Below are 17,822 nucleotides of genomic sequence, written 5' to 3' on the forward strand. Positions count from 1 at the left end.
TCCATTGTTATTCAAATGAATGAGCTGCACTGTTGCGATGAGTGACGTTACTTCATTATGACGTACATGAGCACTGTAGTTTATTTTGAGTTGATCTCACATACACCGCCCTACTGCAGTAAATGCTCACTAGAGCAACCAAAGCGTATTAATCCGCAGTTAAAAATAGTCCACCATTTGCTCTTTTTTGAGTCACGTTTCTTAAAAACTACAGTGCCCTGCTGTTAAAGGAAATAACTGAGCCTTTTAATAAAAAGATGAAATAGAAAATAATAATAATGATAGTAATAATAATGATGTATTTGTAACTAGTATTTACAGATTTATGTTTTCAGGCTTGAGGCTGACAGCCACAGGGACGAAAGATGGAAAGTATTGAGAGACAGACTAACACATTATTAGTTTCTGTCTTTTCACATGATTTATTGAAAACAAAATAATAATGGTGTCCTTATCCTTCGAGAAAAGGAGAAAAACAACAAGTTCAAAGGGGCAGAGAGGAAAAAGAAGTTCTCTGTCAACAGTATTTTAAACAGGATTTTTAAATTCTCCTGAACTCCTTCTGTCAAATGTAACCTTTCTTTATGTGACATGTGACCTGCATTTACATGAGAGTGGCTGAGCATATGGAGGTTAACCATGCATGGATGCATCAAGGAGATTAGCAAATGTTCCACAAGCAATGTCGAGCCAAAATCGGTGTGAGTCCGTTTGCAGTCACACAACTCAAAATGTACGTTTTTAAATGACGTTATCCCTGCTGTGTGCTGATGTTGTAGATGAAATATTATAATATTTGATGGTTCGCAGCCTCTTCCTCTCCTTTAACACCAAATCCTCTAACTGCTCAGGCTCCCACTGTAACAAAACTTTGGCTAAAGGAACAGTTAAAAATGTATTTCCATATGTTTTACACTGTAAATATTTCCCATGGGTCATACAGTATTATAAGAGGAGCTGTAGATTGTGTAGCGACACACTCAGAGTTTAGAATACATTATGTCTTCTATCGGGGTGAGGGTTTCTCACTTACACAGAAACACCGCTCTGACTTGAAGTCGATGAACACAGCCCAATTACAGAGACAAAAGTAGATAATTAAAACAATTTCCAAGTCTAAAAAGTGTGTATTGAACTCATACAGGCAGATAACAAGACACTCTGATAATTTAGTTGTATAAGCTTGTTACTTTTCTCTACAGCGAGTCAATATTTGGGTGAGACTTACATCATGATACAACTTGAGAGGAGCTCAGATGACACATGTTGTAAAAGAATAATGTGTCTGTGGACATGACGTTGTCAGGACAGGTGAATGTGAATCTCTCTGTCTACTCCCATGAATCAAAGTTTCCCTGACTCCACATTAAGTCAGGCGGTGGTCACTGTTGAGAGTATGTTTGTGTGCGAGCATGCGGGGACCAGCCCGTCATAAAGTGTAATTGCAGGGCAGAGATGCTGATCATCAGACTGACGCTGCCGTCTTCATTTCCTGTTGGTTTTGTTTCCCGGTGAACAGTGGGAGTTACTGTCTCGCTTAATCACTGGCGGTCTTTAGCTGGGACACCGGTGTCTGTGTGGTTTGTGGTGTGTGAGTGTGTCTGTGTGATTGTCTGGTTTAGAGTACGTTCACGTGTTTGTACGCAGATCTACTGTCCAAGTTTGTGGGTAATGGTTGTGGTCATACGCCTCTGCCCTTTTTCCACTGATCAGAAGTTTTAGTAAACAAGTGTATTTGTTATTTCGAAGAGTATTCTGAAGTTTCTCTGTCTGATCTCACACAAAAGTCTATGGATCATCATTGACTGATGCATTAACATAGTAAAGAAACATAGTTTGAAAATTGCTATCTATCTATCTATCTATCTATCTATCTATCTATCTATCTATCTATCTATCTATCTATTTTAAAGGAACAAATGTTCTGACACATTTTTTCCATTCAATTTAAAATACTTCATTTGTCCTTCAAAGGGTAATTTGAAGCAATAGAAATCCACACTAGAATTCATTCACACACCTAAGAAAATATATAAAATACACAATAATGTAACAAATATGTTGAAATAAGTTGAAATACACCTCATCCAATGTCATGACGACACGTTATGTCAAAAAGTATCAAGTGCATTTATTGATCTAAAATAGTAAATTAAGCCCAAAAGGTAAGACATTTATTTCTGGTGCAGGTTTTATATTTAGGGTCAGGAGACTGGGTCCAGCTCGTAGATTAATTAATGAGATTAGTTATTTTTGGCTGGATTTTGGGAATATACAGTAAGTCAGCTCTGAGAGTAACACAGCTGAGGTTTAGTAAATCATCAATAGCAGGCTGCGCTCATACCTTTTTATGAGGATGAAATGTTTTTGCACAAATAGTAAAATTAATCTCCAAAGCAGGGACACTTTGGTAAGGATCCAGGTTTTTAGGGGTAGGTTCAGTGTCAGTGGATGAGATCCAGCTAGAGGGTTAGGTTTTTATTTTTGTGGTTGTATTTTGGGATTCATCTCACCAGCAAAGTCAGAGGGCTAGAATTTATTCCAAAATAAAAGACAGATGTGTGCATGTGTGTGTGTCGTGCGTGCGCGGTGCTGACCTGACCACTTTGGTTCCACCCCTGACAACCTGCATGTCCACATTGCAGGTTCCATTTGAATGTGAGACGAGGTTGACCTCTGAGAACTCGGCCTAGGAGGACGGAGAGAGGACACAGCACACTTTCATCAGTTACAAACATTAAATCTTGAAATAAACACTAATGAAATGCTATGAAAGGTAAATGTTACACAATCATACATGTTTGTTTAGTAAATGGTTCCTAAAATAAACAACTGTAACAACTCATATACAAGAAGCAGAGGACCAGACGATTATATTGTCAGTGCTCAAAGTTATTGTGCAAGAAAAGATGTGTAATATGTCAACTCTATTCCATAATTACAGTCATACCAGACACATCATTCTTTTTTCATTTGAATTAATGACTTCTACTGGGAGCAAAACAAACTAAATAAATACTGAATCATTCCCTCCTCTAACAAACCTCCTTTGCAGAAGTAGTAAAAAGAGATGAGAAGACTTTAGTGCTGTGTACACATTTGCACATTTGTTTTGTATTGTATACATAAACCATATAGTTATTCTAGTATAAATGCATATTGTATGTGCTGGTCTTTGGTGTGGTTACAAAAGTAGGAGGATTTCTCTATGACTCATAGCTGCCGGCTCCTGTTCTGGCATCTATTTTCGTTTCTGTGGTAAGGTTTGAGGTTGTAATGTAACTGTCAACATCTATTAGGTGTGAAACTGTTCTGTGTGAAACGCCCGAGAATAGTCATTTCAAATGCAGTACCCCAGTAATGCAAAATGGTTCAACCAATACGAAACCAAAATGTCTAAAAAGTATAACTTAACTACATACAGTAACCACACTTTGATATTACTATGCTTGTGGTTTATTTTACATGTGAAGAACTGCTGGTTTTTGAACATGTGGTTATTTATACACAGGTAAACATACGCAGCACAGAATAAATGACATGGCGGTCTCTCTGAGGCCGACAAGGTTCCAAACCACTGCGACACCGGTTACGGATGTGTACAACATTTTCATCTCCCTGTATGAAACAATGCTAGCAGCTCTCAGATGCTTTTAGCTAAATGCTAACATCAACATGCTAGTGCATGTTGGAATGCTAGCTTAGCAGAGAATATTCACCAGTTCATCTTTTAGTTTATTGTGTTAGTATGCAAACATTTGCTAATTAGCACTAAACACAAAGGGCAGCTGAGGCTGACAGGATTTATCATCTGAGAACCATGAATGTCTGTAGCTACCAACTGTAGCTATAGATGTCAAGCCAGTTCCACGATGACTTGAAAAAGATGATCTCACCGTGATACTAAGAGGGAAGTTCAGAGGATCACCAAAGGCTTAAGAGTTTGGACCAAAGTGCTGGACCAACCAACCAACTGAAAGATCCCCAGAGCCACACCACTGGCATGGATACACACATGTACCTGTAGGTATTTGAATAGATTTTGGCCTTGGAGAACATTCGCAATAAGCCACACAGGCAACAACACTATATCTTTTTAGTTCTTGTAAGTTACCTGTGACCTGTTGTATAAAGCAAAAGACAAGTGGAGCTTATCTGAAAGAGTTTTTTTTCTTTGTTGAAAATGTGTCTCACATTGTCAGTGAAAATATATGCATTTCCATATCAAACATGTGAATATGGAGTCAGTCCACTTTCATCTCTATTATGATCACTCCCAACCTTTTATAAATGATTCTGCAGCATCATAGATCTATAAAATCAATATTATACCTGCTCCACTTTGATGTCGTAGTCCCCGAGGACCTTCTTTCCCCGGAACACTTTGGCCCTGGAAGAAAAGAGATGAGAAGAGATTTAGGTTGCCATTTGTACACTCAGAAGCTCTCAGTTGTCTGTGCTGCCCTCTACTGGACATCAAACTCCCTGTGGAACAAGTGAAAGAAAGAAAATGGATGCCTGCCTGTGCAATTTTAATGGCCAAACTTCCTCAGCTGTAGGGGAATGTTTATTCTAACAAGCTTCTTGAACAGCTTAAAAAGACAGACAAAAGATTAGTGTTGCCATACCAAAAATGCAATTTGTGTCGTGTCAATAGGCGGTAACATTAAATTCCAGATTAAGGCTGCAAATATTAAGCACCGTCTTGCACTTTGAATGATGAATGTACCCAATAACAGTTTGGTTTGATGGTAACTTTCTAATATCGAGGCTGCCACTTGCTCAAGAGTGATGTAGCAATAGATTACAAGCAAACACACACACACACACACACACACACACACACACACATACACACAGGGAGATGGCGGGCAGGCAGACAAAGACAGAGAGACGAGCAGAGGCACACATACACACACTGCCAGCCAAAACAGAAACAGACAAAATGCTCTGGAGGCTTCATTTTACACATTGAAGATGAATTGCAGATGCTTTACACTGCATCCTTCATCAGCCCATACACTGAAGCAAAATAAAGCAGTACCCATGGGCCTGAAAGTCCTGGCTGATAATAAAACCTACAGATACTTTCATAGACTATATTCTATAAACTATAGATAACTTTTCCCCGTGTTAGCATTCAAAAAGTCCTGTCTTTTTTTTCCCCCTTTTTTTTGTCTTTTTGTTCATGCACCAGATATAGTATAGAATAGTTTGTATAATGTAATGCTTTCTCGGGACACTGCCGAAAATACTTTGATGTATCTCAAAGGGTTTATCCTACAAACAATATGATGTCTCTAATTATGAGCGGGTCCTTGGATCCTTCATTAAAATCAATTATCCCCTCCAAGCAGTATCCCAGCCGATGCACCACCAACTGAAATGAAATTAGATTAAGTGTGTGCTCATGTTTCCTCTTTATACCGTCAGTTAAATCCTATGAAAGATTCCTTCCATACAACTGCATAGGACCTTTGTGTAGAGCAGCACCACAAGCATCTGGCTCGTTAGCCTGGTTCATTAGGATCAGACCATCGGTGAGAGAAACACTCTGAGGGTATGATGCTGCTACTTCCAACTATCAATAACTACGCCAGCAAAATTGGTGACCTTAGTATTGCAGCAATAAATCTTTTTCAATCCCGCTAGAAGGTAAAAATCTGTTGGTGTGTGTGTTTTTTTTTTTTTACAGCATGGTCAGCTGCTTTAACATATTACCATGTTGCTATGATGACACCCTAACCTCTACCTCTGAAATCACTCTTACATCATGAAAAACAGCACACACAACAAACATCTTCACTCTGACTCAAACTTGACTTTAATTCAACAGTTACGTTACAGCCCCTCAGAAGTTTATTGCAGAAATAAAGCCTCTCTAATCCCACTTCTGTTACATGGGTCTAAGAGCAAATGAGGATCCACATTCAGCACGTGTTCGGTATCTGCACTGCACAATGCTTAAACAATACACAGAGATGTGGGATGTCACCGTAATGGACAATTACATTGTTCTACTGAAAGGCCGCTGATGTAGCTTCCTCATTTAATTTCATTAAAAAGCATAATGTGGCTGCCACATAGCAAAACACACCATCGGCAGATATGAATCCTAGCGGAGCTGTAAGTAAATGCCTGAGAGACGGCTTTCATAGGACAAAAGCGCTCGTCACAAAAGGGAAAAGAGACAACCTTTAAATTTCATTTTGAGGACTGACAAAAGCTCATTTTAGCAGACAAATGCATAAAGCTCCTTTTCTTAAAAGCAGCATTACTAAATGTTTTCGGCCACATGAGGTAAGTGGAACAAGCTGGAAACTAAACATTGACCATTTGTCAGCTTATTATGTTGTAACAGTGAAGGTGTGAACAAACAGTTGCCTTTTTACACCACCAGTAGACGCACAGCAACCTTAGCATTCATTTAGAGATGCCTTTGTGGATACCTGAAGATTGTAAGGCTGCTATCCACTCTGCTTTTAGAGCTGCTCTGGTCTGCTATAGATTTTATTCCTATTCAGTTGAGGGATGCCACATATCACGTCAAGTTGTTAAAAAGTTAATGCTCTCTGACAAGTCATCCCCTTCAGTTTCCTGTATTTAATTTCTAGCACCCAAGAGTGTCATAAAATATAAAACTACAAGTCAGCAATGCTTTTCTTCATTCAGGACAGTGTTAGCGTGTGATCTGATAAGCATGAGACCCACTGACTGTATTTAATTTGATTTTTGAATTTTCACAAACACAAAGAAGCAGGAAATTAAGCAAGCAAAATCTATTTAATTAGGGAAGTGTTGATACATTCTGAGAGACGCCCAGATGCTATTGTGTTATAGTATACACATATACATACAAACTTGAAAGAATACACTGATGAGAAATGCTGCAGCAGATGTCGATATTTTAAAGAAATGTTTTCTTTGTAATTGCCTAAAAATCTAAATCCAACTGCAGGTGCTAAACTTAACAGAAGATTAACAAAATGAAAATAAACAGAGATACTGTAGATGCAAGCATAAACTCAATGACTCAATTTCAAAATGGTGCAAATTAAATTTTTGTTGGTAACCCCAACACCCCCACCCCCAAACCATGCAACTGATACTTAATAGCCTATGACGTTTTTTTTCAAATTCCAATTTATAACTGGAGCAAACCTATTGTTTTGCTCAGGCAATGTGCGGGTGATATTAGGAATTAGATCTCAGTCTAGCTATTATCCAAATGTCAGTGGGAATATTGTAAGTCAGGGTGCAGGGTGGCAAACTAGTCCGAGAGTCAGAACATGCTCTTTAATTCATGAGGGTCATGCAGAGACGTCTGGAGAAAACATCTGAGGAATGGACATGGTTGGAGTTTTGAGGCTAAGGCTACAGAATGATAAATGCAATTGAATAAACTGAAAATAATTAGAATGCAATGATCAATAGTTTTGTGGTAAAGTTATACTAAATTGACTGGTTTTTCAACATGCTGGTTTGCAGCTACTGAATCAGAATTTGATGTATGCACAGCTCTCTCATGCCGCTCTGCAAACCTTAGATATATTGACATCTAAGGTTTGAGTCAACAGGACAACACTGGACCAACAAGAATACATTCAACAGCTGAGCTCTGTTGACTCCATTTTTTCAGGGTCATTTGATGCGAATCCACTTTCACTATTGATCTGTGGAGTCTGAGAGTCTGAGGCAGACGCACAGTCTTGTAGAAATGAAGTCTTTCAAATCCGCGCATGGTTAAAAACAGAGAGAGAGAGAGAGAGGACAGAGAGGAAAAGATGACAGAGATAAGAGAGAAGAATACACAAAAGAGGAATGAGTGGCAACAATATAAGCAATACATCAAACATAAAAAAAAAAAAAAAAAAAAAGAGCAATAACTGAAGTGTGGACTTGGGTATTAGCAATCTAATTGTGCATATTAATCATGATGTTAGTTATGTATTTTAATTAAAACTTAATTCCTGATTTTAAGTTTCTCTAATGAACCCCTACTAACCCAAATACATCACCATGATTGGTTGGTTTGGTTCCATTATCTCTTCTGTTCCCAGAAACTCTGCATGAAAATAACTTTTCATAAACTACACATGGATGGTTGGTTACTTAAGTTAATCAAATGGTCAGAATTAATCCAGGAACCCAGGAAACATCCTCCTCAACTAATGATTCCCATGGCTTGAAGTCCTGTATCATACAATGAGTCACAGTCGACGAGAATAGACGCCATAATCAGGGTGTAATGATCGTGTCTGCTGCCGGTTAAAGCATGATACACTTCACATTATATGATGGGTGATGTTCCTTGTCACTCTCTCCCACACTCCCTAGCTATTTCTCTCTCCTTTTCTTTCTCATAGCGTCGCTATAGTTTTACCCACTTTCCCTCTCAATGCATCATTTTTCCCACCCATCCGTTTCTCTCTCCCCTCTCTGGTTATCATGATCGATTCAATGCAAACACACATTAGCGGATTGTATGCATACAAATGAGCCATTTGTGATAAGCCACTGCACTTTAATTGGTTAAGTGAAGCAGGAGTGATTGCGCGAGGCAGATTCCGTTGCTATGGTGTTTTAAAACGTAGAAAATACATCAGTCTTCGGGAACGGCATATTGACATAATTGTCAGAATCAATGGCAAGATTGAGGGAGTCAAGGAGTTAATGTAAAGCAGCATTTGCAAACGAACTAAAACCTGTACAAAAATGACCATCTTCCTTCTCTGGCACAGCACACAATAGCTCTGGCAACAGAATACCTTCTCATCGTGGAGACTGTGTAAAACAAGAGTCTGACTACTGGGGTGAAAGGGCACGAAAAGTGTTCGAGCAGTCCTGTCAGCTCCAGTGCGGTGGGAGACAGTGTAATTATTTGGCTAGCTGGCATGCTGTTACTGTGGCTGCAGACGAACAATGTACTGTAGATGTCGGGGCATGAAATTGAGAGTACAGTGGATGAATAACTCAGGGGCCTGGTGAACTGTGCTGGCTGCATACAAAGAAATCAATTTCAGTTTCTATGGAAATGGTCGAAACATTTGAACATGGTGCACTTCAGACCACGCCCCAGTCAGTGAAATAGGTGTTTTTTTTTTCTATTGATAACAGCTGGAAAACACATCCTCTGAAATCAGTGGTTGGGATGTGGGCAGATGCAGAACATTATCAAGCATTTCAATCAATACAGAGAAGCCAGGACAGCCAAATGCTGTGATAAATCCCTCCAAAAAGTACCACTCGGAGAGAAGACGTAGAGCGAGGGAGGAAGGCTGAGAGCAAGAAAACAGCATGCTGCATACTAAAGAAAGCTGGCCGGATTATATCCAGCTAATATTGTACAGGGTTAGAAACAACAGGACAGCACAGGCTCGGAGGTTCTTCATTCATATTGGAATAAAGGAGAAATGGTTGAAAACATGAGACACACAAACAATCGTGAAGCAAATAACAAAGATAATGCTGCTGAGTGTGGATGCAGGCTGGTGTAAAGGTAACAGTCATGAACAAAACCAGAAACCAACAGACAACAAATGTTTGTTCTTGTTTACAATTTTCCTGCAATCAAATTCTCCTAACAATCACAAACTTAACTTGCTTTTTACTGGTACAGTCTAGACAGCCCAGGTTGATTTCTGTCATAATCTATGACAATGCATTTCCAAGCTTCCTCTAACATTGTGTCAAGGCAAGCCAGCTCTCTGATTACACAGTAGTTTGGAGGACTGCGGTAAATCACCCATCAAACACACAGAGACACACAGAGAGAAGGATTTTCCTATCTTGTACTTTTTCTCTCCAAGCAGAAGCTCAGAATTCACTCCGACATTTGCCCTTCGATGTCTTTGAGCTTTTGATTGTTCCTATGTGCACAATACGTGTGGAGGAAAAAAAATGTTGCGAGTTCTGATTGGCTGCGCTGACTGAACATGCACGGCATACAAAGCTTCAAATCAGAGTGCTATTGGCTCATGTTTTCTTGCCTGAGGTGAAGATTTTGCTTGCATTATTCAGCTGCAGCACAGGGGGCTGTAACACCTCCTCCTGCCATTATCCTCCTCTCTCGACCCTGCAGGAATGCAGGTGTCCCACAGACTGCACCTCCCTTTCACAAACAGTGAATGTGTCATCTCAGTGTGTCTGGCAAAAACTGGAATTTGTGGCAAATACACTTCACAGTGGTCACAAGTCAAATAGTGCCTCCGCCTTTCACACCTTCTACATAATAGGAAATCAATTTGATAAACATTAGCTAAAATGTTTTGTTGTCTAGCAACTATTGCCTTCACTTCCTTTATAGATCAGTTATGGGCAAGTGGTAAGAACATCTTCCGGGTTGCCAGGTTTGAAAAATAATTGCTATGGCTAATGTTTATACAGTGACACTATTGATAGTTAAATCTGATAACATTTTACGGAACTGGCGGTTTATCACAAAGACCCAAAGATGGACTTCTTATAACATTTAGACTTAATGGCTTATTAGAGAGTGACTGACCCAACGGTTTTGTAGTCTGCAGTTATAATTGTTGGTGTAAGTCATAATTAAATAATGTAACACTCAGTAGTTCATTGTTACTTTGATGTTTTAAGGGCTTGGCTTGTTTACTGCCAAAAGCAACAGAATTTGGAGTTTGAGCAAAGAAAAGAAATTCATCCTTCATCGAACCATGAATAATAGGGACATACTGTATGTGGGTTTTTTTATTTTTTATTTTTATCATGGCTCATGCAACTGTTGTCTTGGGCAACTATTTGTAATTATTGTGGTGGATTTAGTCAGTGGCGCTGGTAGCCATACTGTATGCACTGTGTGTAATTACATGATTTTGTTTTGTTTTTTTATGTTTTTTTTTTAACATCTTGAAAAACAAATGGTGGCAACATATATATTCTTTAGCAAATTTATGAATAATTTAAGATTACTTTACATGAGATTAATTTTCTGTTTGTACAACAGGTTTGAAAAATGAAGGTTAGAGATGCGTGTGTGTTTGTGGTGGTGGAGGGATCAGTGTCTGTGGTTTTATTACATTACTGTGATAAATGATTACCCACAGGGCAGGCTGTGCTCTCAGTGTGTGTATGTGTGTTGGTGTGGGTTTGCGTGTGTGTGTCTGTTAGAGCACCCACTGACAGCACATCTGCTTTATTGAAAAAGGTTCGTCTAGGCAACATCTTGAAACTAACAGCAGAGTTGATTGTTTCCTTGAGGTTTCACTGAATCCAACTGGCAGATACTGAGAGGGTTGTTACTCAACCGTGTGTGTGTGTGTGTGTGTGTGTGAGTGAGTATGTGTGCTGTGTGAGTCAGTTTTATGTGTGTATGAGAGTGTAGTTATTGTGGTTCTTGTCCTTGGAAAGCAGGCAGGAGTGACAGTAATCTTTTTTATCTTGTCCCTGTAATTTGGCAGCTTTGTTTTAACTCGGTGTTGCAGCTTTCATTGCCTTTCTCTTGTACCTCCTCTTGTTCCTCACCCAGCCTCCACTACCACGCAGTTTGTCTCCTTCTGCCTCCTGTACTTTCTCTCACATTTACCCTGTCATATTTTTACACATTTCTCAGAGCAGAAGGACATTTTCATCAGCTGAGAAAAGCATTCATTTGAGTTTTGCTAGTTGAAGTCCCTCTGCCGGTAAATTACTGTTTTTTCTTTCTGCAACAACTTGAGTGAATTATCAGTATGAAGCATTTACAACAATGCGCAACCTGTAATGTTAAAATGATGTTAGATATCATGAGTCTTAACACAGAGGTGAACAGTAACAACCTTTACTCATGTGGTTTACTCATTTACATTTTATCTTAGTTTATAGGCTGCTTCTACTCCATTACATTTCAGAGTTAAGACCTACTTTTTGCGTCATTCCATTCATTTTACAGCTATAGTTACTGTAGTTTCTTTTCAGATTGAGGCTGCACCTGATAAACATATCAGTTTATAAAATAAAATGCATTGTTATAGGAGTTGAAGTTATTAAAATTAGCTCCACTTTGACAACATTAAAGAGTAACCCGAACCCTTACATAATAAAAACTTATGCTTTTGATACATTAAACAGATTTTGCTTCAAATACCTGCATGCTTTAATTCAGGTAAAATTTTGACTGCAGAACCTTGAAGGTACTGGAGTATTTTTTATACTTTTAATAAGTAAAAGATCTCAATGCTTCTTCCACTGCTTCCTTTACAACGAGACAGAGTAATTTTCTAACATGAGTTTTGCATTCAACCAGGACCACCTTTCACTTTTGAATGGCAGCTGACAGCAGCAGCAAGTCCCCAGAATTGAATCTGCCCATGGTTCTCAAACCAGCAAAACATGACAGCTTGGGCAGAAACAATGTGTAATTTCACCTCCGCTAAAGACGGGTTTTCATTTGATTTCAGGCGTTGCAAGCCATGCGCATTCTGAATTTGTGATTGATTTTGTAATTACAATTGATTAAAAGAGAGTCAAGCCGGGGAGGCATCATGAGATTGATCAGCACTGTCAGCCCGTCATGACTTCTGTCATTAATATTAATATCAATATGTAATTAAATATTAGAATATAGAAACTGATCTACTCAGAGAATGGTAATGAGGAAATATACTGTTGTTTTTCTAAGATGAAATCAAAAAGGTACACCCACTCGTCTCAAGAGACTTGTTGGACATGGATTTAAGATGATGCACTGGAACCTGAAGTTTGTTAACATGACTGTTAACAACATTATAAACTCTATGCACTTGCTATCTGCTTTGGTGCCATAGTATTAATATTCTGCCATCCTCGAGCCTGTCAAAGTGTGACCTGAACGGCCAATTAGCCTGTATTGTTCTCATTCAGGCAGAATGCAATGGTATTTGGTTTTCAGTTCACTAATTAAGGGGAGTGACAAAGCCAAACAATTACTGGCAAATGTGGGGCATGACTGCTCATTTCAAAATGAGGTTCTCCAGGCAGAAGAAAACCAACCTCCTCATTACTGCAAATTGTTGGCTGTGTCAGAAAAGCCTCTATCACTGTGGTAATATGGTCTGTTTAGGACTTTTGTATTTGCGTCCTCCAATAGAAAACTCCAAAGAAAAAAAAACAACATGGGCCAGGACCTGTCCTCATGTTTAATTAATTAAGTCAACAATACCAGACATTGAATTTGGGCTACAACTAACAATCATTTTCCTCTTGATTAATCCGACAGTTTTATTCCTGATTAATTGCTTAATCTTTTTGCCTATAAAGTGTCAGAAAATAATGAAAAATGTCCACTATAATTTCCAGTAGCATAATGTGGTCTTAAAAAATCCCTTGTTTTATTTTAACATCAGTCCTTAACCCAAAGACAGTCAGCAGAAAAAGCAGCACATTTAAGAAGCTAGACCAAGAGAATGTGTAGCATTTTTGTTTAGAGTACAGGCTGATGAGAATGTCATTAGATTTGTAGGGATTAGGTATTTGGATAATAAATATATTGACCTGATAATTGGGCAGGATGAAAAATAAAGGACCCACAAAGTTATTACAGTTCACCGTGAGGTGCATGTACTGTATGTCTGAAGTGAAGTATGTCTGAGGTAATTCAGCTCTACAGCAAATGTTTTTAAGTAAAGCACACACGGCAGATGATATGCAGGTGCAATCCTGTCTGATAGCACACAATGTTAACAGTGTGTCAACTTTTTGGGGTCTTGAGAGAGTTGTATCGTCTCAATCAATTTATCATCAATACTTCACCAGGTGCTGATATTTCTGCCTTATAGATTGCATCAGATATATTGCTCCTGTGTTTAATTTCTGCTCTAATAAGCTCTTTCACTTGTCGTTGAGTAGTTATTATTTGTTTCACCCCTGAGGTTACTCGAAGTTGTGCCAGAGCCCTGTTGGTATGTAATCAGTGTCAATCATAGTCTTATTTTGAAATAGAGTAGTAAGAATGAGTGTTCAAGTACAGCAGGATATATTCAGGAGAATGTTTAACCACAACTGATTTAAACTTCATAGGCTAAACCAAAATTCAACTTAAAGTCTGCCTTTCACCTGTAAAGTAAGATATGTGCTCTGCCGGGGACACCACTTGGGAGACGTTTGCATTTGAGGCTTTCTGCCAGAAAGGTCTACTTTAACCCAAAACCATGACTTTTCTTAAACCTAATCAAGTAGTTTTGTTGCTTAAACTTAACCAAATGGTGACAGAAAACAGAAGCCAGAAAGTATTTCTGCCAGTAAGGCGTTCTGGCAGAAAGCCCTGAGGGCAAACCTCCCCCAACATGCCCTCCGGTAACTATGGGATTTAAAGATTAAGAGAGTTGTGTTCCTTAGTTGTAAAGATTGAGTTTTCCACTCCTGCTCTATGTTTTATTTACTGACTAAAAGGCTGAGATGTACACAGAGTTAAGCAGACAGCAACTTAAATTTAAGCATTCTCCACAACTCATTTGTGTTGGAAAAGCAGTGCATCAATCTAATCAGGTCCTCTTGTGATGGAGCAACAGAGCCTGTGAAAAATCCAATTTTAACAGGTACCTTGCACGTACTAGACACCATCGTATTTCTTCGAAGATTTCACTGGGTGGACAATTTGATACCATTGTAGCAGGGAGATTTATAACTCATACGAGTCAAAAACTTGAGTGCACAATCTCAAGCACAAAATTCTTACAATAAGTTGAGCTGTGTTGAAATGACAAGTCACATGCTGATTCATCTCTTAGTGAGGTGAGACTAAGGTGAGTACTGTTCCTGGTTTGATGGTGGGTGGAGACAGTGTGAGTCTGCAGCAAGAAGCAGAGAAGATAAATCATTGCAGACAACCCTGCCGTGGCTTGGCACAAATGAGACTTTATGTGCAATTTATCCAGATGTCTGTCTGGCTGTTGTCTCTTTCTTTGTCCTGCTGTCTGTCTGGACACACCTGAGCACAGACTATTTTTAATGCACACACAAACACACCTGCATATGTTAACACAAACACAGTCTAGTCACAGACATATAGTCAAGAGGACTATTTCATGGCTGAGTGAGATTATGAAGAAGTCTGTTTCAAAATGGTGTCAGTGATTCAGCATTCAAATTTGTCTCTTGACAACAAGTTCAGACTCATATCTTCTGTCAGCTCCTTGTTATCACATTAATAAAAACAGGATATATTTAATGTTGCTTAATGTTGATTAATCAGGCCCTCTCAGGGCAAACTCAGACATTGTAGGAGCATGAGATGTCTTAGGACTTTGGATTTTCATTTAATCAACTCAGTTTTGAATGAACTGTAACAGTGGGGCCAGCCCTACAAACACAAATATCACTGACTGACTGACCGACCGACTGACTGATGAAGTTACACCATTGGTAAGCCGAATGCTGCATTAGAGAGTGATAAGGTTACACCATTGGTCAGCTGGCCAAGTGTTGGAGTTTTCCCACTAGGGCTTTTAAAATGATTTGGCAAGAACAAGCAGTGTTGCCAACTTAGCACCTTTTCGCTACATTAACCCACTATTCCAAAAAGCACATAGGGACAAATCTATAGCGACTTTTTGGAAAAATGTTACCTACTTTCCGTTTTCTCTCTGAGTGATCATTTTACGTCTATATTTACATGTGTAATCATTTTATCGGTATATTTACAAGTAAATATAGCCAAAATCACAGCACAGCCATTGTTTAACTTATGTCTATGGCAAGGTAACCCACTTTATCCACTCATGGTAGAAGCAGATTATTTACTGACGTCCTTATTAAAACAACAGAGTTGCGGAATGGGTAGAGTTACTTTGGACAAATGATGAACCAGTGTGTCACAAAATATCTGGCTCTTTGAGTTAACAACAACTCCCAAGGTGCATTTTGGCTAGAAACATCCCATTGCTGTTCTTAAAATCCTGTTACATGAGCTAAAGATTACAGTCTTGAGAAAACTGACAACACAACCTGCATATTAAATTCTGGGTGAGTGTTGATAGACTAAAGAAGCTATGGTGCCACCTATTGTTAACAACTGTGATGACAAAGCATTTTGAATTCTCTGCTGTTATGATTCTCGCCTCAGTTTGCTTCTTTTCCATAGTAACTGCGCCTGAGGCTCATAGGTATTATATTTAGAACCATCATGAGAGACAAAACATGATTTATCAAGATGAAGCTGAAATAATTAAAACTGGTAGCCATAACATAAACCTTCATGATTGTTACAATCCCTGGGAGAGTTTGCATCTTAAGTAACATTCAGGATATCATTTAAAGAAAAAACGGAGAAAGTGGAGGCCAGCACGCTAACACCATTAAAAACTGAAACCTCTCAATAAATTCACCTAATGACATCCAAGGAGTGACTTTGTTCTGTTGACGTTCTGTGCGGTTTCACAGTTGTCTCTCATACACATTAACACATACAAATTAATAAAGTACACACCTACAAACAACTCCCCACACACTCATCACTGTTTTACTGCCACTGCTTATGTTGCTGTTTGCAAAGTCATCATCACTTCACTTATTATTCTGCTTTGTTGATGGGTATGTGGTTTCATACATGTGTGTGTGTGTGTGTGTGTGTGTGTGTGTGTGTGTGTGTGTGTGTGTGTGTGTGTGTGTGTGTGTGTGCGTGTGTGTGTCTGTTCGTTCATCCACCGCCCACGCCGCCTATTTGTCGTGACAATGCTTGGAGCATAGTGTTTAATTTTAGAGACAGAGAGACAGACAGATGGACAGAGAGACAGCGAGAGGAGGCACAGAAACTGCTGATTCACATACTGGCACTTTGCCTAATAGAAAGAGTCACAGAGAAAAGTTCTGGGTTACCACAGCCAGATGGATGAAACGCCAGCACAGAGGAGATATATAGTAAATGATGCACTTACTGAGGTCGCCATCACTCAACTTCAGGCATTAGAGCAAGTGCCCGGAAACAAGAGCAACTGCCACAGGAAACAGCAACAATGTGCATCAGAGACTGTTGAGGTATAGTAGTTGATTGCAATAGTTGTAGTTTAACAGCCATTAGCGCTTATGGAAATTGTAATACACTAAAAAACAATCTGTTTAGTTTGACATACAGACATGAAATGTTACAAATCACAAAAATTAATTGAACAGGCAATATTTAAAGCTGTATCATTCAATCAGTATTTTTATACAAACAATTGCTGAGTGTTCATAATGAGAAAGGGGTCAATTGTTGTCACTATCCGATAAGTAATTATCATTGAATTCTGCAGTTCTCCTCAGTTCTACAAAGGGTTTTACGCTAGCATCTTTCAGCTACCTGTTTTAGCTTTGTGGTGGGCAATTTACTGTTTTTTATTTCATCTCACTGCAACTTTGTTTCCAGCAGCAGAAGTCAGCTGTTTTCAGCGAGGAAGATCTAAAATCTCTAAAATTTAAACCCTACTTGCCCAGCATAGTGGAGTGTGTAGGTCAAACTATTATATTTTGGAAACTGAGCTAAAAGCTAAAAGGAGACTGAATATTGGACTTAAATACATCAGGTTGCAAAGATACATGACTCCGTGTTGCTCCATGTTTGCTGGATGTGAACTGCTTGCTAACACATTAGCCATGTCAAATGTGTGATCATTGGCTTGTTTTAGGGCTCTGCTGCCAAGCATCCAAAAGCACAACAAGACAAACAAACAAAAAATTAATGCGGAATGATTCTCAGTCATCCAGGTTACAGTATCTCTGAGAGTTATATGAAGACAACTGGAATTGCTTGAGGTTCTTCTTCACCTCTCATGTGAAAGTCTTCTTCTATGGTGAGTTCCAGTCATTTATCTTCTTGTGGGGTCGTAAACACCTTGGGAGTCATTGACCAACCTGGCCATCATGCGAGT

At 39.0% G+C, this 17,822-nt stretch overlaps 1 protein-coding gene across 1 annotated transcript in view; it reads right to left on the minus strand.

Annotated features, from left to right (window-relative positions):
• Positions 1–17,822, minus strand: part of syn2 (synapsin II) — a 75,992-nt gene that overhangs the window by 29,641 nt on the left and 28,529 nt on the right. The window contains exons 2-3 of the mRNA XM_022748230.1: positions 4,333–4,390; positions 2,598–2,689 (exon numbers count right to left, since the gene is read on the minus strand). Of these exons, the coding sequence (XP_022603951.1) occupies positions 2,598–2,689; positions 4,333–4,390 (150 nt within the window). The remainder of the gene's footprint in view (positions 1–2,597; positions 2,690–4,332; positions 4,391–17,822) is intronic.

Source organism: Seriola dumerili, unplaced genomic scaffold, assembly GCF_002260705.1.
Source record: "Seriola dumerili isolate Sdu_G_001 unplaced genomic scaffold, Sdu_1.0 BDQW01000121.1, whole genome shotgun sequence".
Taxonomy (NCBI): domain Eukaryota; kingdom Metazoa; phylum Chordata; class Actinopteri; order Carangiformes; family Carangidae; genus Seriola; species Seriola dumerili.